General features: G+C 40.4%; 1 protein-coding gene across 1 annotated transcript; it reads left to right on the top strand.

Annotated features, from left to right (window-relative positions):
- The first annotated feature begins 1602 nt into the window (after positions 1–1602).
- On the top strand, positions 1603–15107 carry trpv4 (transient receptor potential cation channel, subfamily V, member 4). Its single transcript, XM_014339374.2, has 17 exons — positions 1603–1882; positions 3118–3198; positions 3930–4378; positions 4951–5126; positions 5716–5868; positions 6366–6506; positions 7935–8233; positions 8322–8501; positions 8717–8875; positions 9530–9622; positions 9760–9833; positions 10197–10362; positions 10449–10515; positions 10726–11030; positions 13138–13265; positions 13359–13480; positions 13585–15107. Exons 2-17 carry the CDS (start codon positions 3190–3192, stop codon positions 13683–13685), a joined length of 2622 nt encoding a protein of 873 aa, XP_014194860.1. The 5' UTR covers positions 1603–1882; positions 3118–3189; the 3' UTR covers positions 13686–15107.
- Positions 15108–16334: the final 1227 nt, after the last annotated feature.

Below are 16334 nucleotides of genomic sequence, written 5' to 3'. Positions count from 1 at the left end.
TCAGTGATAAACTATACACAGTGAAGCAGCTTTAAAAGCAGTAAATCACAACATCAAAAGAAGTGGCTCTTTGTTTTGATAACTGCTCAGACATTCTTATTCTTTTGTATAGCGCCTCATGTTCCTTTTGTTGGTCTTGCCACACCCTCCTCATAGGAATTTAGTAAATTCTTCTCCGCTCCGTTGTGCGAGTTTGAAGAGTGGAATAGAGTGTCAGAATCTGACAAACTGCTGCTGTGTGAAGGTATGTTGTTTCAGCAGTGCATTCATGTGTTTTTGGCACAGAAAACCAGGTTAGCAATTAACTTAACTTTCAATCTCTGCTTTGGTTTAGCATAAAATTAGATGCCTTCAAAATAAAATGAAAATTCCAGAATAGTGTGGTGCAAAAGAAAACAAGTGCAGTGATTTATTGAACTGTGTGCAAATATTCATGGAAATACAGCATATAAGGCAAAAAGCAGACTTTGCACAATTCTATCAAATTTGCATTTTTCATCATTGACATGCTGAAAATTGAAGCTGTTGCCAATCAGATGCTTTCCAGATGGTTTTGCAGGGTGGATCAAAGTCTGACTGCACTTTTTTGCTTTCATAATTCATCAGTTTTGACAAGATTACAACATCCCGGCCTGAAACGCACCAAGTTTTTCTGTGTTTTACAGATGGGTGTAGACACTGTTGCACCTCTCTCCCCTGACCTCCTCTGTACATTCTGACAACGATGATTTGAACCAAAAATTTCACATTGAAATTCAGTACTCCATAAGTCCTACCCAGTCCAGTTCTTGTATGATTTGGCATACCTTAGCCTTTTTCTCTCTCTTTCCCTTCCATAAGAATGGTTTCTTGACAGCCACCCTTTCACTGAGACCACCTTGTTAATGCAAAAATACTATTTTGTGCCTGTCAAACTGTGTTATCTTGACATTTTCAATAGATTCAGCTGAGTAAATCAGCACAAATTATATGTTTTGTGACAGGCTGCTATTAACAAAGAGACTAAAGATAGAATTTAAAATAGTTTCTTTCCTAAGCTGTCAAACAAAACACTGGTTGATCCCTTGAGTTAGGTGTCTTTTTATGCATGGAAGGGTCATAGGTCAGTGTTAAGTGGCTTAACAAACAAAAAGCATACTGTACCTGTGAAAATGATATGGTGCAAGGACTGGACTCAAAAAGCATCCAATGTCCAAAGAATTTTTTTAAAAAGACTTTCAGAAAGCCTGGAGAACTATTGCTCAAAACTACTTTTAAAAAATGACATGAATTCTGGCTCCATTCTTTATATTTTTGCTCACTGTAACCAAAATATAAAGAATGACTCCTGACTTTTGCACAGTAATGTTGATATGACAGAATGAGAGGTACTGTAGACATAAAACAAACAAACAAGGAAACAGATAACGTCAGCTCGGAACTGTTGTTTATGGCGGTACAAGAAGAGGAGAAAATTCCTGGTGCACCATAGTGGCTTGTAATGGCATGTAAATTGTGCTCAGGTGTCTTTGTAATTCCAGGAAAAATCCGGAGACTTCAGTGAAGTCAGCCTCGAGCGGCATTGGAGTCAACACCTAGCGGCCACACGTGGTACTTCACCTCAAAACTTCCGTGTTGGCTCCTGCTTTGAGGCAAGGATATGGTCACTTTGTCCCACCCAAAGTTTGTGAAAGCGGCCGTTGTTCTGTGAGACTTTAGGGCAACTGTTTTAGGTAATTCACTTTCATCTGGATGCCTGGAGTTGCATTAAAGCAGAAGATGCATTCAAGGAGCGCACAGTAGATCAGAGAAAACACGTCCAAACGTTCTATGGGATAAAGTTACGGAGCAGGCTGTAAACATTTCTAAGAAAATGAAAACTGGATTTACTGGTTAGAGGAAGGTAAGGAGTATGCCATACTCTTTAACGGCTTCTTCTGCTAAAGAAATTAAAAAATATATATATTTTACTGTATCTGTGTTAGCTGAATAATTAATGAGAGTTGCGCACAAACTTTTTTTATAATAATACCTTAGTATAGAAAAAGTGATATGAATTTGTATGTTCATTATTCTTCTTATTAGTTTTCATCATAATTTATTTTTAACGTCGTTTTTGTGCTTTTAAAAATATAAAAATATTTTCCCGTGTTCTTTTATTTTCTCACTTATGAATAAATATAAAAGAGATGTTTGTATTTTTTACGCTATTATCTTTCGAACTCTTAAAATGTATTTCAACTAACGACTTACTCAAAATCATAATTCTAATCTTGTTCTTTTGCTTGCTCTTCTTTCCTGCGCTCGTTTGGCACAGTCGTCACGCTCTGTGGCTCTGGATAATGTCACGTTAGCTCTGGCAAAGCAGGAAATCCCACATCCCTGAGGGGACCCTCAGTGTCACTCACACTGAGAAACTTTTAAAAGTGAATTTCTACTTCTCGACCCCATTAATGGATGATATGAGCCTTGGATCAACTTGATGTTTTATGATCCCATCCTATCACTAAACCCTTAGTAAAGCAGTCTTTGCTCTTCGTGTTTCAGTCTTCTAATAATTAGGGGCAGCCTTTTGTTATGCCTGTCTTTTTACCATCAAATGCCCACTGAGGTGTAAAGGCATGATAATCCAGTGTGTCAAAAGGGGCTGTGAGTCATTTCTCCTGCTTCAGTGGGACCCCAGGTTTCTTGTTTGTATTGCTTCTTTTACAGCAGAGTTTGGCTTAGATTGGTTGGCTGTCTTGAGCAAATTCATAAAGACCTGTTTTTTTTTTAAGTCCATGCTGCACAAAGTGTGAGAGTATGCTGCAGTTGTACTGTGTGTGTGCATGTGTTTTGCGTAGAGATACTATAATATACGCATCTGTAATAGGAAAACATTCAGAGCATTCATTTACTCAATGTCCCGTGTTAAACAGGAAGGTGGTGTGATTCTGCCTTCTAGAGAAAACACGCTCAACCGACCAATGGGAGTCAAGACTCGTACTGATGTTGGCATTGCTCCTTTTTAAAAGTTTTCCATACATTCCTCCTCTAAACACAGACACTCTTGTTGTATCACTAGGGACATACCGATGTTTCGTCTGTATTCTTGTGCCACTGTTTCACTTGATGCTTACTTTTCTTTGCTCTGCACAGCGCCCACATGCTTCAGCATCATTTCCAGTTTCCCCCTGAAGAGGAATTTGGCACATCATTGTGATAAAAGGGATGAATGAGGTACAGAGCACTCCTAAATGCATGATGTTAAATCTACTTTACGCTTTAAATGTGGATTTCAAGTGCCACTGTGGTAATTGCAGTCTTAATACATCTTCTCTTTAGTCAGAATAATGTGTTGCTGAGTGCATTTTGCTCATCATATTGTCTAATGTTAAAAGCACTGCTGTGCAGCGTTAAATAAAACTGGCATATTACAGTTTAATTTAACCCTGCACAGCAAATGCCATATAAAGTATTTAATCTGTTTTTTTTTTAAATGTATTGATCAGTATCTTGGGATTTTTACCAACTTGTTTTTTAAAATTGCATGTCTAATACCATTTCATACAGACAGCATATAAATGGGAGTCACTGACGCCTTTCTAAGGCTTTTACCCTTCAGCAAGCAGCTTTGTGATGGTGACCACTGGAGACTGTGCTTGTGTCTTATATCCTCCTTCCTAATGTGACCTGAGAAAATGGTCAGGTCCACTATAATTAAATACAGCTCAGCTCTCTCTCTTGTAATAGTAAGCAAGAGCTTGAAATAAAATAATAGTAATAATGAAATGACCAAAGATCCTTATCAAATATTCTAGCTGGGACTTTCTTTATTAATATATTAGAAAAAGTTATTTTTCTACATAAATAAACAGATTTAATATTTATCTTTTTGTTTTAAACAAGACCTTTGTGACATTTAAAGAACCTGCTGCTTCCTCACAATATTTTTATCATTTGTATTCCAGGGGCGATCTGCTATCTTCAAAAGGCGGCACCTTGCCTTGCCCAAGGCCAACACCATCAGCTCTGAACCAACTAGAGACACTCTCTCGGTGGATTTGGGAGACAGTGAGGCTGCTCAGCCTGAGGGTGATGGAGCCTTCCCTTTATCTGAGCTCTCACACCTGTTCGAGAGCCAGGATGGATCCCCAGCAACTCAGGACTCGAGTCAGGAGTCAATTCTGGAGCCAGCCCAGCCGGGCCACCCCGCAGACAGCAGACAGTACCTACGGATGAAGTTCCACGGTGCTTTCAAGAAGGGCATATCCAACCCGATGGACCTCCTGGAATCCACCATATATGAGTCAAATGTGGTTCCTGCTCCCAAGAAAGCACCCATGGACTCACTCTTTGACTATGGCACCTACGGAAGCTCAAGCAACCAGAAGAGACGCAGAAAGAAGCTCCCAAGAGGGTGAGAGAAAAGATCTAAGCTGTTCTCAAACTGCAACACTTGTGTGCTTCCAGGAAACATGGAAAATGATTCAAATGATTCAAACATCTCGCCTTAGGCGTTTACCTTTCTGTCGTTAAAATATACTGGATTTTTATCCGTGGACAAAAGGGCTAGTTTGGAAAAGTTTTGTCATTAAAAACAAAATCCTCCCACATTGGCCACTCTGCAGACAGAGGTGTGCCACATGAAGTGGTGCAGTTTGAACACATAGAGACGCACTGTGTGTGAAGCACAGTCCCTAAAAGCCAACAGAGAGCATGTTGTTGTTTCCCCTGCAGCCGCTGAGGTAATATTAAGGCTGCTGTCTGTTCCTGGCTGCCCTACCTGCCCCATACGCACAGAGGTCTATTTATTGGAGCAGTGAAGGCTGTTTGATTGTTTATATAGTTTGTAAGTAAAAAAAAATCTTAATGTTCTATCAGTGAAATATTAAAAATTCACTGGTTCACAGGGAGTTCCTGCTCTTGTTGGATCATCAGTTCAGTTGAAACATGTAACGCAACGTAAATCCTGTTTCTGTGTCATCTCAGTAAAACAGAGGCATCCTGTGACGAGAGCCAGAGCTCTGATCCTCCAAAAGTCGTGAAAGTATTCAACCGCTGGCTTCTCTTCGACTGTGTGTCACGTGGAGACCCCGCGGAACTCGAGGGCCTGTTGCAGTACCTGCAAAGCAACAACAAGAGGTTAACCGATGAGGAATTCAGAGGTACGTTTTAAGATGCAGGTGATTCATATTTGTTTCCTACTCTTTCTAATGTTTTTTGGGGTTTTTTAAGTTTTGTCAGCTCTGCGCTCAGCTTTGTCCTCCGGCTCCTTTGACCTTTTGCACTTCCCCGCCTCTCCCTGTCTCTATCTGGTTTTGCCTCCGACAATATTAAGAGGAAAAGGTGGAATGACGTTAGAGTCTTTGTCTGACCCAGTGCAAAGCTTCCTGTGTGTGTCTGAGGAGCTTTATGTCAGGCAGCAGAGAGAAATCACAGCAAACTGTGGCCTCTGTGAGGGCTTGTTTGACCCCTGTCTTTAACAGCCTGTTACTGTAAATCCCAAATACTGATTTATTTCCAGCAATTCCCAAGACTTGGGCTAATTTATCGTGTACATGTTCTGGGGTTTACTACAGTACATCTGATAGGATTGGGGTAGCCTTGGATGGTGGAGACCTAAAGGGGTATTGGAAGCTTTTGTATCACACTTAGATTAGATTAAATAAAGAAATAAAATCCCTTTCTAAACAAAATATGTCTGGATTAAAGTCTTTTCTTTTTCTCTCTGGTGAACTTTTTTCTTTCTACCAGAGCCATACACAGGTAAGACATGTCTGCCAAAAGCTTTGATGAACCTTTATGGCCGTCAGAACAACACCATCCCAGTGCTGGTGGACATAGCAGAGAAGAATGGGAGTCTCAGAGAGTTCATAAATACGCCCTTCAGGGACGTCTACTACAGAGGTATGAAAATAATCCCAAAACGACCGCATGCGGTTGCAGAAAATGCATTTGTGCTTTAAATTAATGTGAATTTTGCAGTTAGTATATAGGGCTGCTGTCCCTTCTTCTTGCCCTGAGTTACAGCTGGCAGGGGAAAATGTGTTTATAGTTAATATGTTTGCAATGTCTTGGAACCCTGAATTGGAGAAATGGTGAAGTAAACAACAACTGTTTACAGTCCAGACACCATTTGTTTGGCTTTCACTCCTTACACTGTTAGCTGTGAGACAGTAGCACCTTGTGACAAAAAATGAGTTGTTAGGTCACTCAGTGTAACCTCTGAGCTTTTACTCCTTTTTGCACTTTTGGGAAATATTGTAGAAGACAGTTACTAAAACTTTGAGCTCCTGAAAACCTGTCCACAAACCCAACCCTTACTCCACATTGATTTAATTAACACAAAGCAGTGATATGACATAACGTAATATTTCTTCTGCTGGGTTCGGTGGCGTTCTCAGGCCAGACAGCGCTTCACATTGCCATCGAACGACGCTGTAAGCAGTATGTGAAGCTGCTGGTGGAAAAAGGAGCTGACGTTCATGCCCAGGCGAGGGGACGCTTCTTCCAGCCCAAAGACGAGGGTGGTTACTTCTACTTTGGTAAAGACCTTTGTAAGCACATAAAAACTTATGTGCTTCTGTTTTTCTACTTTTAGCGCACCTATTCCCAGTCCCAGTCAGCCACACATGCAGAGTCCTGGAAATGCATATAATATTTATATAATTGGGAGGTTTGTTTGAGGTTTGTATGACTTCACCGGTCACATTTTCAATTTCCACTCTCACTGCTTTGCTCATAAGCGGTTATTCAGCTTTTTTACAATGCAGAATTCACATCAGCGCAACGCAGGAGCTGCCAAGATCAAGTAGTTAACGCATGGAGTATTTTTCTGGCAAATAAACAGCTGTTTCCATGGAGAAATGAAGTGACATTTTAGCAGAGCCAATACACTCAGGGTACTGCTGTGGTCCAGCGGTGAGCTCCACCTTTACCTCTACCCAGATTTTTTTGACATATTGAGGAACTTTCATTAGTCACGCTCTGAAAACACATGAAAAGAAGAACCTTTTGTCAGCTGTTCAAGGACTGCATCCAGTGAAAGGCGTCTGTGTCCCGCATTTGAGAAATGTAAACATCCTATGCTGGTGCAAAGCACCTCATTGACCTGCTAACAGCAGTAGGGGAACTACATCAGAGCCGGTAAAGTAAACCCAACACTGCCCTCTGCTGGGTAATGTTCAGATTTTACTAAGGGACAGTATATAACAGGTTTGACATCAGCTGTGTGAAGTACCCAGAAAAAATGTCTTTATATACATGTTATAATTTTTAATTGCAATCGAACAATATAAATGATGCACATTGTTTTTCTCCTAAAACGTCAAAAGAAAAGTAGATTTGCTACATTATGGGCTCTATTTTTAATTTTATTTAAAATTTTTATTGTATTTTTTACCCAAACCAAATTTAAAAATTGTCTGTATGGTCACAATCGAGCATCACACTCCTTACTCATCAAACAGGGGATGATTTCTATTTGCACTTAGCATGGCTGTCATTCCCAAATCCCAGCGTGTCCGGGCACAGTGTGAGTAATTTGCTGCGGAGCTTTGCAGTGAGGTGTACAGGAACCTGGCAGGGCTGATGGCTAATGGGATTTAGACTCACGCTAACACTCTGCATGCACCCGTGCAAATCCATGAAGAGGAGCGTTTCTATGCGGGGTGACAAAGTAATCTGTCACCCATGGCAACGGCTCATTTTCAGCAGCTGCTTTTGGCACTCTGGCCCCATTGCGCCCCTCCCTCAAACAACTGCTAATTGTGCTGTTTTCATAGGGGGGATTTAAGTCAGATCTTTGATCCATGTTTTGTATGCTTTGCAGGGACATACAGACACCAGCTATAGTTCCTAATTAACCCTCCTGTTGGTTTGCTTATTTTTAATCTGAAATGCAGCTTTCCTAATAATCTCCTGTGATTTCAGAATTAAGTGAACACACACACACTCTCTGTCTGTTTGCCCAGGTGAGCTGCCTCTCTCTCTGGCTGCCTGCACGAACCAGCCTGACATAGTGCACTACCTGACGGAGAATCCGCACAAGAAAGCTGACCTGCGACGCCAGGATTCACGTGGAAACACGGTGCTGCACGCGCTGGTGCACATTGCAGACAACACCAAGGACAACACGCGTTTCCTCACAAAGATGTACGACCTGCTGCTAATCAAGACTGCCAAGCTTTACCCAGACTGCAACCTGGAGACAGTGCCGAACAATGATGGCATGTCGCCTCTCATGATGGCTGCCAGATTGGGCAAGATAGGGGTAGATAAAATGTTTTAAGCATCATTTTCACTTATTATAGAAAGTCCAGATCAAAGATGCTTAGGCCACCTTGTTCATGTTCCTCCAGATTTTTCAACACATTATCCGACGTGAGATCAAAGACGAGGAAGTTCGTCATCTGTCCCGTAAGTTTAAGGACTGGGCCTATGGTCCAGTGTACTCCTCCCTCTATGATCTCTCTTCACTGGATACATGTGGCGAGGAGCCATCTGTGCTGGAAATCCTTGTCTACACCAGTCACAATGAGGTAAACAAAGACAGTATTTTCTTAGTTTTTTTCTTTCAAAACTTGAAATTAAGGTTTTTGAGCCCACCGTTTGATTATTAAAACATCTAAACTAAGCATAAAAAATACACGGGAAACCTGGCACATTGTATACTTATACAAATATCAGGATTTATTTATGTTTTTATGTTTTCATCACATCTATTAGCATCATGTTTTTGGTCCTCTGTTGTCAGAACCGCCATGAGATGCTGGCAGTGGAGCCCATCAATGAGCTGTTGAGGGCCAAATGGAAAAGGTTTGCTGCTGTCACTTTTTACATCAGTGTGTTCTCCTACCTCATCACCATGATCATATTCACCCTGGTGGCTTATTACCAACCAACAGATGGAAAGGTAGGTGTGAAATGACTGAAAATGACTTTTCAAGACACCACTTGAATATTTTCATTTATCATTGCAGGGATTTAATTTTATGTTTTGTCTCATGTATAAAATACAATGCATCCTCTGCTATAGCAGCAATTTTATGTCCCATATTTGCTCAGTTCTGCACTAACAGGAGTTCAGTGCTCTATATTATAAGAATATTTACTTTTTTGGGGGTGCGGGGGATCTGCTTCCCTGCCAAGAGGCAGATAAGGAGATTGATGGCATTCTCATATCTTTACAATAAATATTAAGCTACAGGCAGCTGACAGTTATCTTTGTTTAGCATAAGCAGGAGGGAAACAGTGAGCATACCTCTATCCAAACTTTGAAATGTGAAACTCCAGAGTAAAATGTGACAAATTGAAATCTTACGGGGGATTACATGCTAATACTAAACTAAGATAAAAGCTGCAGGCTTGGGGTTTATTCTGATAGATATAAGATTGATAGCAATCTTCTCATCCAACTCTCAGCGAGGAAGTGAAGCCACATAGGCCTCCAAAAAGATAAACTAATCCTTTAATTTTTGGTCATAGTCACTTTTTTCCTTATAAACATTCTGCATATGATGCTTTTTGTGTGTGTTTTGCTAAGATGTTCACATGTTCTTCCTTCCAGCCTCCATACCCACGTACCACATCGTCTGACTACTGGCGGATGGCCGGGGAGATTGTCACACTGGCATCAGGAATCTTCTTCTTCCTCACAAATGTTAGTGTGTGCTCTCCGACCTCTTGTTATATTCTGACCATCGCTTGGTTGATGCTTTCTCCCAGTCTCTTTCAGCCTGTTCAGCAGTGTTGTTGTCACTGTGGAAATGTTTCTCTCACTTTTTTTTCTTTTTGCAGATTAAGGACCTCTTCCTGAAAAAGTGCCCTGGGGTGAAGTCTTTATTTATTGATGGATCCTTTCAACTGCTGTAGTAAGTCTCCATCCTCTGTACTCACAGGCTCTGATCCTCACCTCCGCTATATCGTTTGCTGGCTTTTACCCGAGGCAAATTTCGCATCCTTTTAATTGAGTCATCTAATTAATTTGTCAGCCTCCTCGCTGGCATGTTTTATATTTTAAATCTTTAATTAAACCCATGATCCAAACACAGAGCAGAGGATGTCGAGCATCCTCTCTGAACTGTGTTGATTTAGATCATTAGCCGTGATGTATACATTCTGTTAAAATGCCAAATGCCAGCAGTCGTATCTTCCTGCCATCCTCCCTACTTCAGTATTACACAATTCACCAGTGATACTGGTTTACTGACAAAGTTATTCTCTGTCCTCTCTAGCTTCATCTACTCTGTATTGATTATAGTCACAGCTGCTCTCTACCTGTCTGGCATTAAGGCCTATGTCTCTGTCATGGTGTTTGCACTCGCCCTGGGCTGGATGAACACACTTTACTTCACCAGGGGCCTGAAGCTCACGGGCACCTACAGCATCATGATACAAAAGGTTAGACTGTGAAAATGGACAGCTAATTAAAAAAATGCAAGACATCCAAAGGCTTGTGTGTGTCTTAACATTTGTTTTCTTCTTAGATTCTTATCAAGGACCTTTTCAGGTTTCTGCTGGTGTATGTGCTCTTCATGATCGGTTTTGCATCAGGTAACCTACCGGGACAACAGCACCTTGAAAAAAATTATACAATCGTCACACTTTTAGTAACTGCTTTCAATCCTTATGATAATCACACATTCTGCTGGCTGTAGCATCATATTTATAATAATCAGACTGGTAGAACTTGCCTCTCGGGTTAATGTTCATGTAAGTGCTCACAGACTCTTAGCCAACCTGCCTTTTGTTTCCATCCCATAGCCTTGGTATCTCTGCTGACAGTGTGCCCAGTGTGTAACGGTAGTTGCCCAAACGACCAAACAACCTACCCTGCGTGCAGGGACAATAACACTTTCAGCACTTTCCTTCTGGACCTCTTCAAGCTCACCATTGGAATGGGAGACCTGGACATGATCTACAGTGCACAGGATCCAGTCGTCTTTCTCATCCTGTTAGTTACTTACATCATTCTCACCTTCGTGCTGCTACTCAACATGTTGATCGCTTTGATGGGGGAGACAGTGGGTCAGGTCTCCAAGGAGAGCAAAAAAATCTGGAAGCTTCAGGTGAGTCAGTTGTTTGTGGAAGCCGACGAAAAACGAGGCTCATTTAAACATATAATTTAAATGGAAAAGAAATGAAAGCCTTATAACTGCCGGCAGGGGGCGATGCTTCTGCTAGCATAAACGAGTTTAATTACATAGAAGCCAATGAGAAAATAAACTTCCTGCACTCTGGATTTTTGACTTTCCTAACACATTTGTGGTCTCAGTATCTACTGACAAGTTTTATTTTAAAGAGCATGATGATTATTTAAAATTATAGAATCATATCTTACTGTAATACAAAGCACCTCTGTCTGTGTCTTTGTTCTTTTTATTTTGTCTGCCCGCTCCTCCTACATGATCAACCAGACTTGAGCACAGGTGCATCTTAGGCCCCTGAAGGTTCTTATCTAACTCAGCTATTAGCACAGCATCATGTTGCCTAGTATCTGCCTAGCAACAGACTAAAATGCTTTTTTTTCTTCCTGTTTATTATTTCTTCCGGTTTGGACTACTGTAGCTCACTTTATGTGGGGGTCAGTCAGTCGTTGCTCTCACGTCTGCAGCTGGTTCAAGATCCCGCAGCACAACTCATAACAGGAACTCGTAAAAGAGAACACATAACAAAGTATTGAGATCCAGGAGGAAGCTCAGAGGGGGCAGAGCCTTTTCTATTGTTGCTCCTAAATTATGGAAAAACTTGCCCTTGCACATTAGAGCGGCCCCTTCACTGTCCACTTTTAAAACATGTCTTAAAACCCATTTTTATTCTTTGGCTTTTGACCGTAGTGAGACTTAGTTGTTTTTTTTTTTTTTTTTTTTTTTTAATTAAACCGTTTATTAATTAACTAGTTAATTATTTGACCTTTTTTCTTCTTTAATTTGGCTTTTATCTTTATCTAATGTAATTGTATTATTTAGTAATTTAGTACAGCACTTTGTGTCAGCTGTGGTTGTTTTTAAAGTGCTTCATAAATAAAGATGATGATGATGATGATAAAATAACCTGTTTTAGCATTTAGGCACCTATAACACCTTATATGACCATTGTATCATTTTTCATTTCACCAAACTAACGTCATATTTAAATCCAGAAAATGGTGTATATTATTACACCATCACTTTACTTGGCAACCACCTAGCAACAAGCTCACACCTGTTTTTTGGCTTTAATGCACCTACAACACTTGATGAAAGCACTGAATCGTATTAAATTCACACAGTAACGTCTCATTCATATCCAGAGAAGTTGAATTATACATGCATAACAACCACCTAACAACGGCCTAAAATGACCCATGTTTAGTGTATGAACACCTGCCACCCATATTTGGTTACTTTCCTCGTTGTGATTAAACATATCAGTATGCCAACAGCACAAACGGATAAAACGACACGGTAGCATGGGCATACACTGGTGGAGTCAAATAGATGACAGAGTTCAGAATATGACTATGTTGTGATTAAGAGGGCTGCAGCATCCCTCAAACGTGTCAGTGAGATCAGGCTGCAGTTCATCCTGTGGAAATCTTCAGTTTGTGAAGCATATAGTTGCCAAAGATTTATTCTCTAGACATAATGATAATAACATGTACAAATTTTTTATGGCAAACTATCAAGAACTTCTTGATATTTATTTATACATAAAACAGGGACAATAGATATTAACATTGCTTTAAACAAAAATGCAGCTGATGCAGGAGTTTGCTAATTTGCAGACCTTGTCCCTGGTTAGACACAATATGTCAATACAAATATAACTCAAAAAGCAGCAAATAATAATAATGTTGATAATAATAACAGACAGCATCTACTACAAGTAAATCCAGCATTTAAGAACAATTAACAGTGATAGAAGACCCATTTCTGGGATCCCAAATGTACTTTTGTTAGGCTATAACTTATGAGATCAGTTCATGTTGTTATTTTTGGTGGCAAAGTGCTCCAAATCTGTGAGTATTTAACTGTAAAAGAGCACTGACAAAATGTTGTGTTATATTTCCCTAATTTACAACCACCAGTAATTAAGCTGCCCTTGTGGTTACAGCTTTACTGCTGAATTTCAAAATCTGCTTTGTTATGATAGTTTCTGTTTACTTCAAATATTTTTCATAATTTGTACTCCCAGTGGGCAACGACTATCTTGGACATCGAGCGCTCGTTCCCGGTCTGTCTTCGCAAGTCTTTTCGAGTTGGAGAGATGGTGACGGTGGGGAAGAACTATGATGGCACACCTGATCGGCGCTGGTGTTTCAGGTGATCTGTCTGATTCGTAATCTGTGCCACTCAACAGCGCCGGCGCTACAACTAAGAAATCTCATTGCTAATGGGGTCCTTTTATGTAATCAGGGTGGACGAGGTTAACTGGTGTCACTGGAATCAGAACCTGGCGATAATTAACGAGGATCCGGGAAAGAGTGATACCATCCAAGCCAACGGGTTGCAGCAGGGCGTTAGAGCTTTGAGGAGAGGTGAGAGATTCTCGTTGCATTCTCGTGGTTAAATAAACAGACAGATACAATGTACACTCATCTGGACCACACATTCATTTAATCTTTCTTGTTATCGGCCTTAGATCGCTGGTCCACAGTGGTCCCGCGGGCTGTGGAGTTGAGCAAAGGCTCTCATTCTCATGATCTCGCGGTGGAGATGGAGCCGCTGTCACCCAGGCACTGATTCCCGCAGATGATGAGTGCTGTCCTTGTGATGGGGAGACAGCAGAAAGCCATCAGCATCAGTGAAATCACTCTGCAGGGAACGATTTGGCCAATAAGTGTACTAATTTGCACGCGTCTCCTGTGCCTTTTGTTCAGAAAAGCTGTCGCGAATATAAAAGCAGCACACTCTGTGTAACAGGACAGACGACATGCAGAGACACTGGATAAAGAATTGCCGAGTTAAAGACATTAAATGCTGTTAGAAACTAACCCTGAGACCAAAAAAGGATAACAAAAAAAGTGTTTTGTAAGCAGGGAGCTGTAATTTGTTTTGTACTTGTCACATAAGAATGGAAAATCTCACAAAAATGTACTGTACCTCCACTTTTCAGACATCAGTGTCAGAATACTCAGGGATATAAGAAAGCGAGAATATTTCAGCATTTACAGTGCCATATACTTTCGAAAACACAATCGTAGCAGGCTAGCAGAAGCATAATTACAATATTATTGCATTTTTTGTGATAGTAATAAAACTTTGCACCTATATTTACAATAAGAGATACTTCTTTATGAAAACATATCAATAAATATTTATAGACTTATAGAATAGAACTTTTTCACTTTTAATTTTCTTACTGTGTTTTGCAAAGTCCTCCCCCGTGTGTTCTTAATTACGCTCCACATGCTGATTTAAATGTTCATTTTCTAAAGTGTAGGGGAGCAGTGTCTGCAAAGAGGACACATCTATTATAGAAAGTCTATTTCTTTCCATTTTTATATGATATTAATTAAATAGTTTCCAAACTTTGACAATCTCAGGCTAGGAATTCCAGCTTAGGCAGACACAGCCGTCATTTGGACTGAAACACTATTTACATTATTACACGTATACAGAGACATTATTCTGAACATGGTGGGCATGATGAGCAGGTTATAGTTGTCAAGCAAGTATGCAAATGGAAGACAATAGCCTTCCGTGTTCTTTTGCAGCTGGGGTGTTTGCATAATCAACTCTCAGTCCCTCCATTATGTACTTCCCCTTATTTGCTTCAGTGTTTTCATTGCAATTGGCTCCTTGCCCTATATAGCTTGTTTTTAAAAACACTGCTTGTTTGTGTTACTGCATTACACAACAGCTGATGGGCTGTACATTTCATTTTCACTTATTCATTACTGTTAAAAGTCACATTATGTTTACATTTCCAATCTATGACTGTTCATTTTTATACTGTTTGTACGTTGCTGCACAGAACAGTAAACACTGACTGTGTTTTATATGTTTTTTGTCTTTTGGGTGCTTTTTCTACAGAAAATACTTTCCAGTTAGGTTTTGAATGATTAAAAATCCATGTTGCTATTTTACTCCCAAAGGTAAATAAAACCTGACATTAGACCACAGTGAGTGAGACGACGGTCTAATGTGGTTTGATCCATCTGAGGAAATGCTGAAAGGATTCCTTTTTTTCTGTGCCAATAATTGCTATCAGTTTATGACTTCTGTTGTTTAGTTTGCATTTAATAATAGTCCCCAGCCACTTTATTAGTTACACCTTGCCAGTACCTGATTGGACCTCTTATGTCTTCAGAACTGCCTTAATTTTTAATGCGCAGTTTCAACAAGGTAATCTTCAGAGATTTTGGTCCATGTTGATATGATAGCATCACACAGCTGCTGCAGATTTGCCAGCCGCACATCCATGATGCAAATCTCCCAAAGGTTCTCTATTAGATTGAGATCTGGTGACTGTGGAGGCAGTCAGTAGCATAGTGAGCTCATTTTAATCCTCAAGAAACCAGTTTGAAATGATTTGAACTTCATGACATGGTGCGTTATCTCGCCGGAAGCAACCATTAGAAGATGGGTACACTTTGGTCATAGAGGGATACAGATGGTCAGCAACAATACCAAGGTAAATTGTGAGGTTTGAACAATGATAAGGAGTTCAAAGCATGCCAAGAATATATCCCCACCCCATTACACCACCAGCATCAGCATGAACCATTGATACAAGGCAGGATGGAGCCACGCGTTCATGCTGTTTATGGTAAACTCTTATCCTACTATTCAAAGGTTGCTGCATAAATTCAGACTCATCTGTTTTTGCAATCTTCTTTTGGCCAAATTTGGTGAGCCTGTGCAAATTGTAGCCTTGGTTTCCTGTTCTTAAGCTGACAGGAGTGGCACAGAATGCGGTCTTTTGCTGCTGTAGCCCATCTGTGTCAAGGTTTGACGTGTTGCACATTCAGAGATGGTATTCTGCATAGCTTGGTTGTAATGAGTGGTTATTTGAGATAGTGTTGCCTTGCTATCAGCAGGAAGCAGTTTGGCCTCCTCTGATCTCTAACTTCAAAAAGGCATTTTCACCCAAAGAACTGCCACTCAGTGGATATTTTCTTTTTTCTCTTTCCATTCTCTCTAAACTCCAGAGACGGTTGTGTGGGTTAATCCCGGTGAATCAGCAGTTTCTGAAATACTCAGACCAGCCCGCCTGGTACCAACAACCATGCAATGTTCAAAGTCACTTAAAGCACCTTTCTTCCCCATTTAGATGCTCAGTTTGAACTTCAGCGGGTCATCCTGACCATGTCTGCATGTCTAAATGCAGTGAGGTACCAGGAGGTGACTGACTGATTTGCATTAATAAGCAATTGAACATATGTGCCT

This window comes from Haplochromis burtoni, unplaced genomic scaffold (genome assembly GCF_018398535.1).
Source record: "Haplochromis burtoni strain Fernald_Lab_line unplaced genomic scaffold, NCSU_Asbu1 Contig_276, whole genome shotgun sequence".
NCBI classification, from domain to species: domain Eukaryota; kingdom Metazoa; phylum Chordata; class Actinopteri; order Cichliformes; family Cichlidae; genus Haplochromis; species Haplochromis burtoni.
The sequence above is the reverse complement of the archived record's forward strand: the minus strand, read 5'-3'. Positions and strand labels throughout refer to the sequence as shown.

What these genes read in the sequence shown, in the direction of transcription:
- trpv4 (XM_014339374.2), top strand. An exon ending in AACCGATGAGGAATTCAGAG is followed by an intron (nt 5,127 to 5,715) that starts GTACGTTTTAAG and finishes TCTTTCTACCAG; the next exon opens with AGCCATACACAGGTAAGACA. An exon ending in CGTTAGAGCTTTGAGGAGAG is followed by an intron (nt 13,481 to 13,584) that starts GTGAGAGATTCT and finishes TATCGGCCTTAG; the next exon opens with ATCGCTGGTCCACAGTGGTC.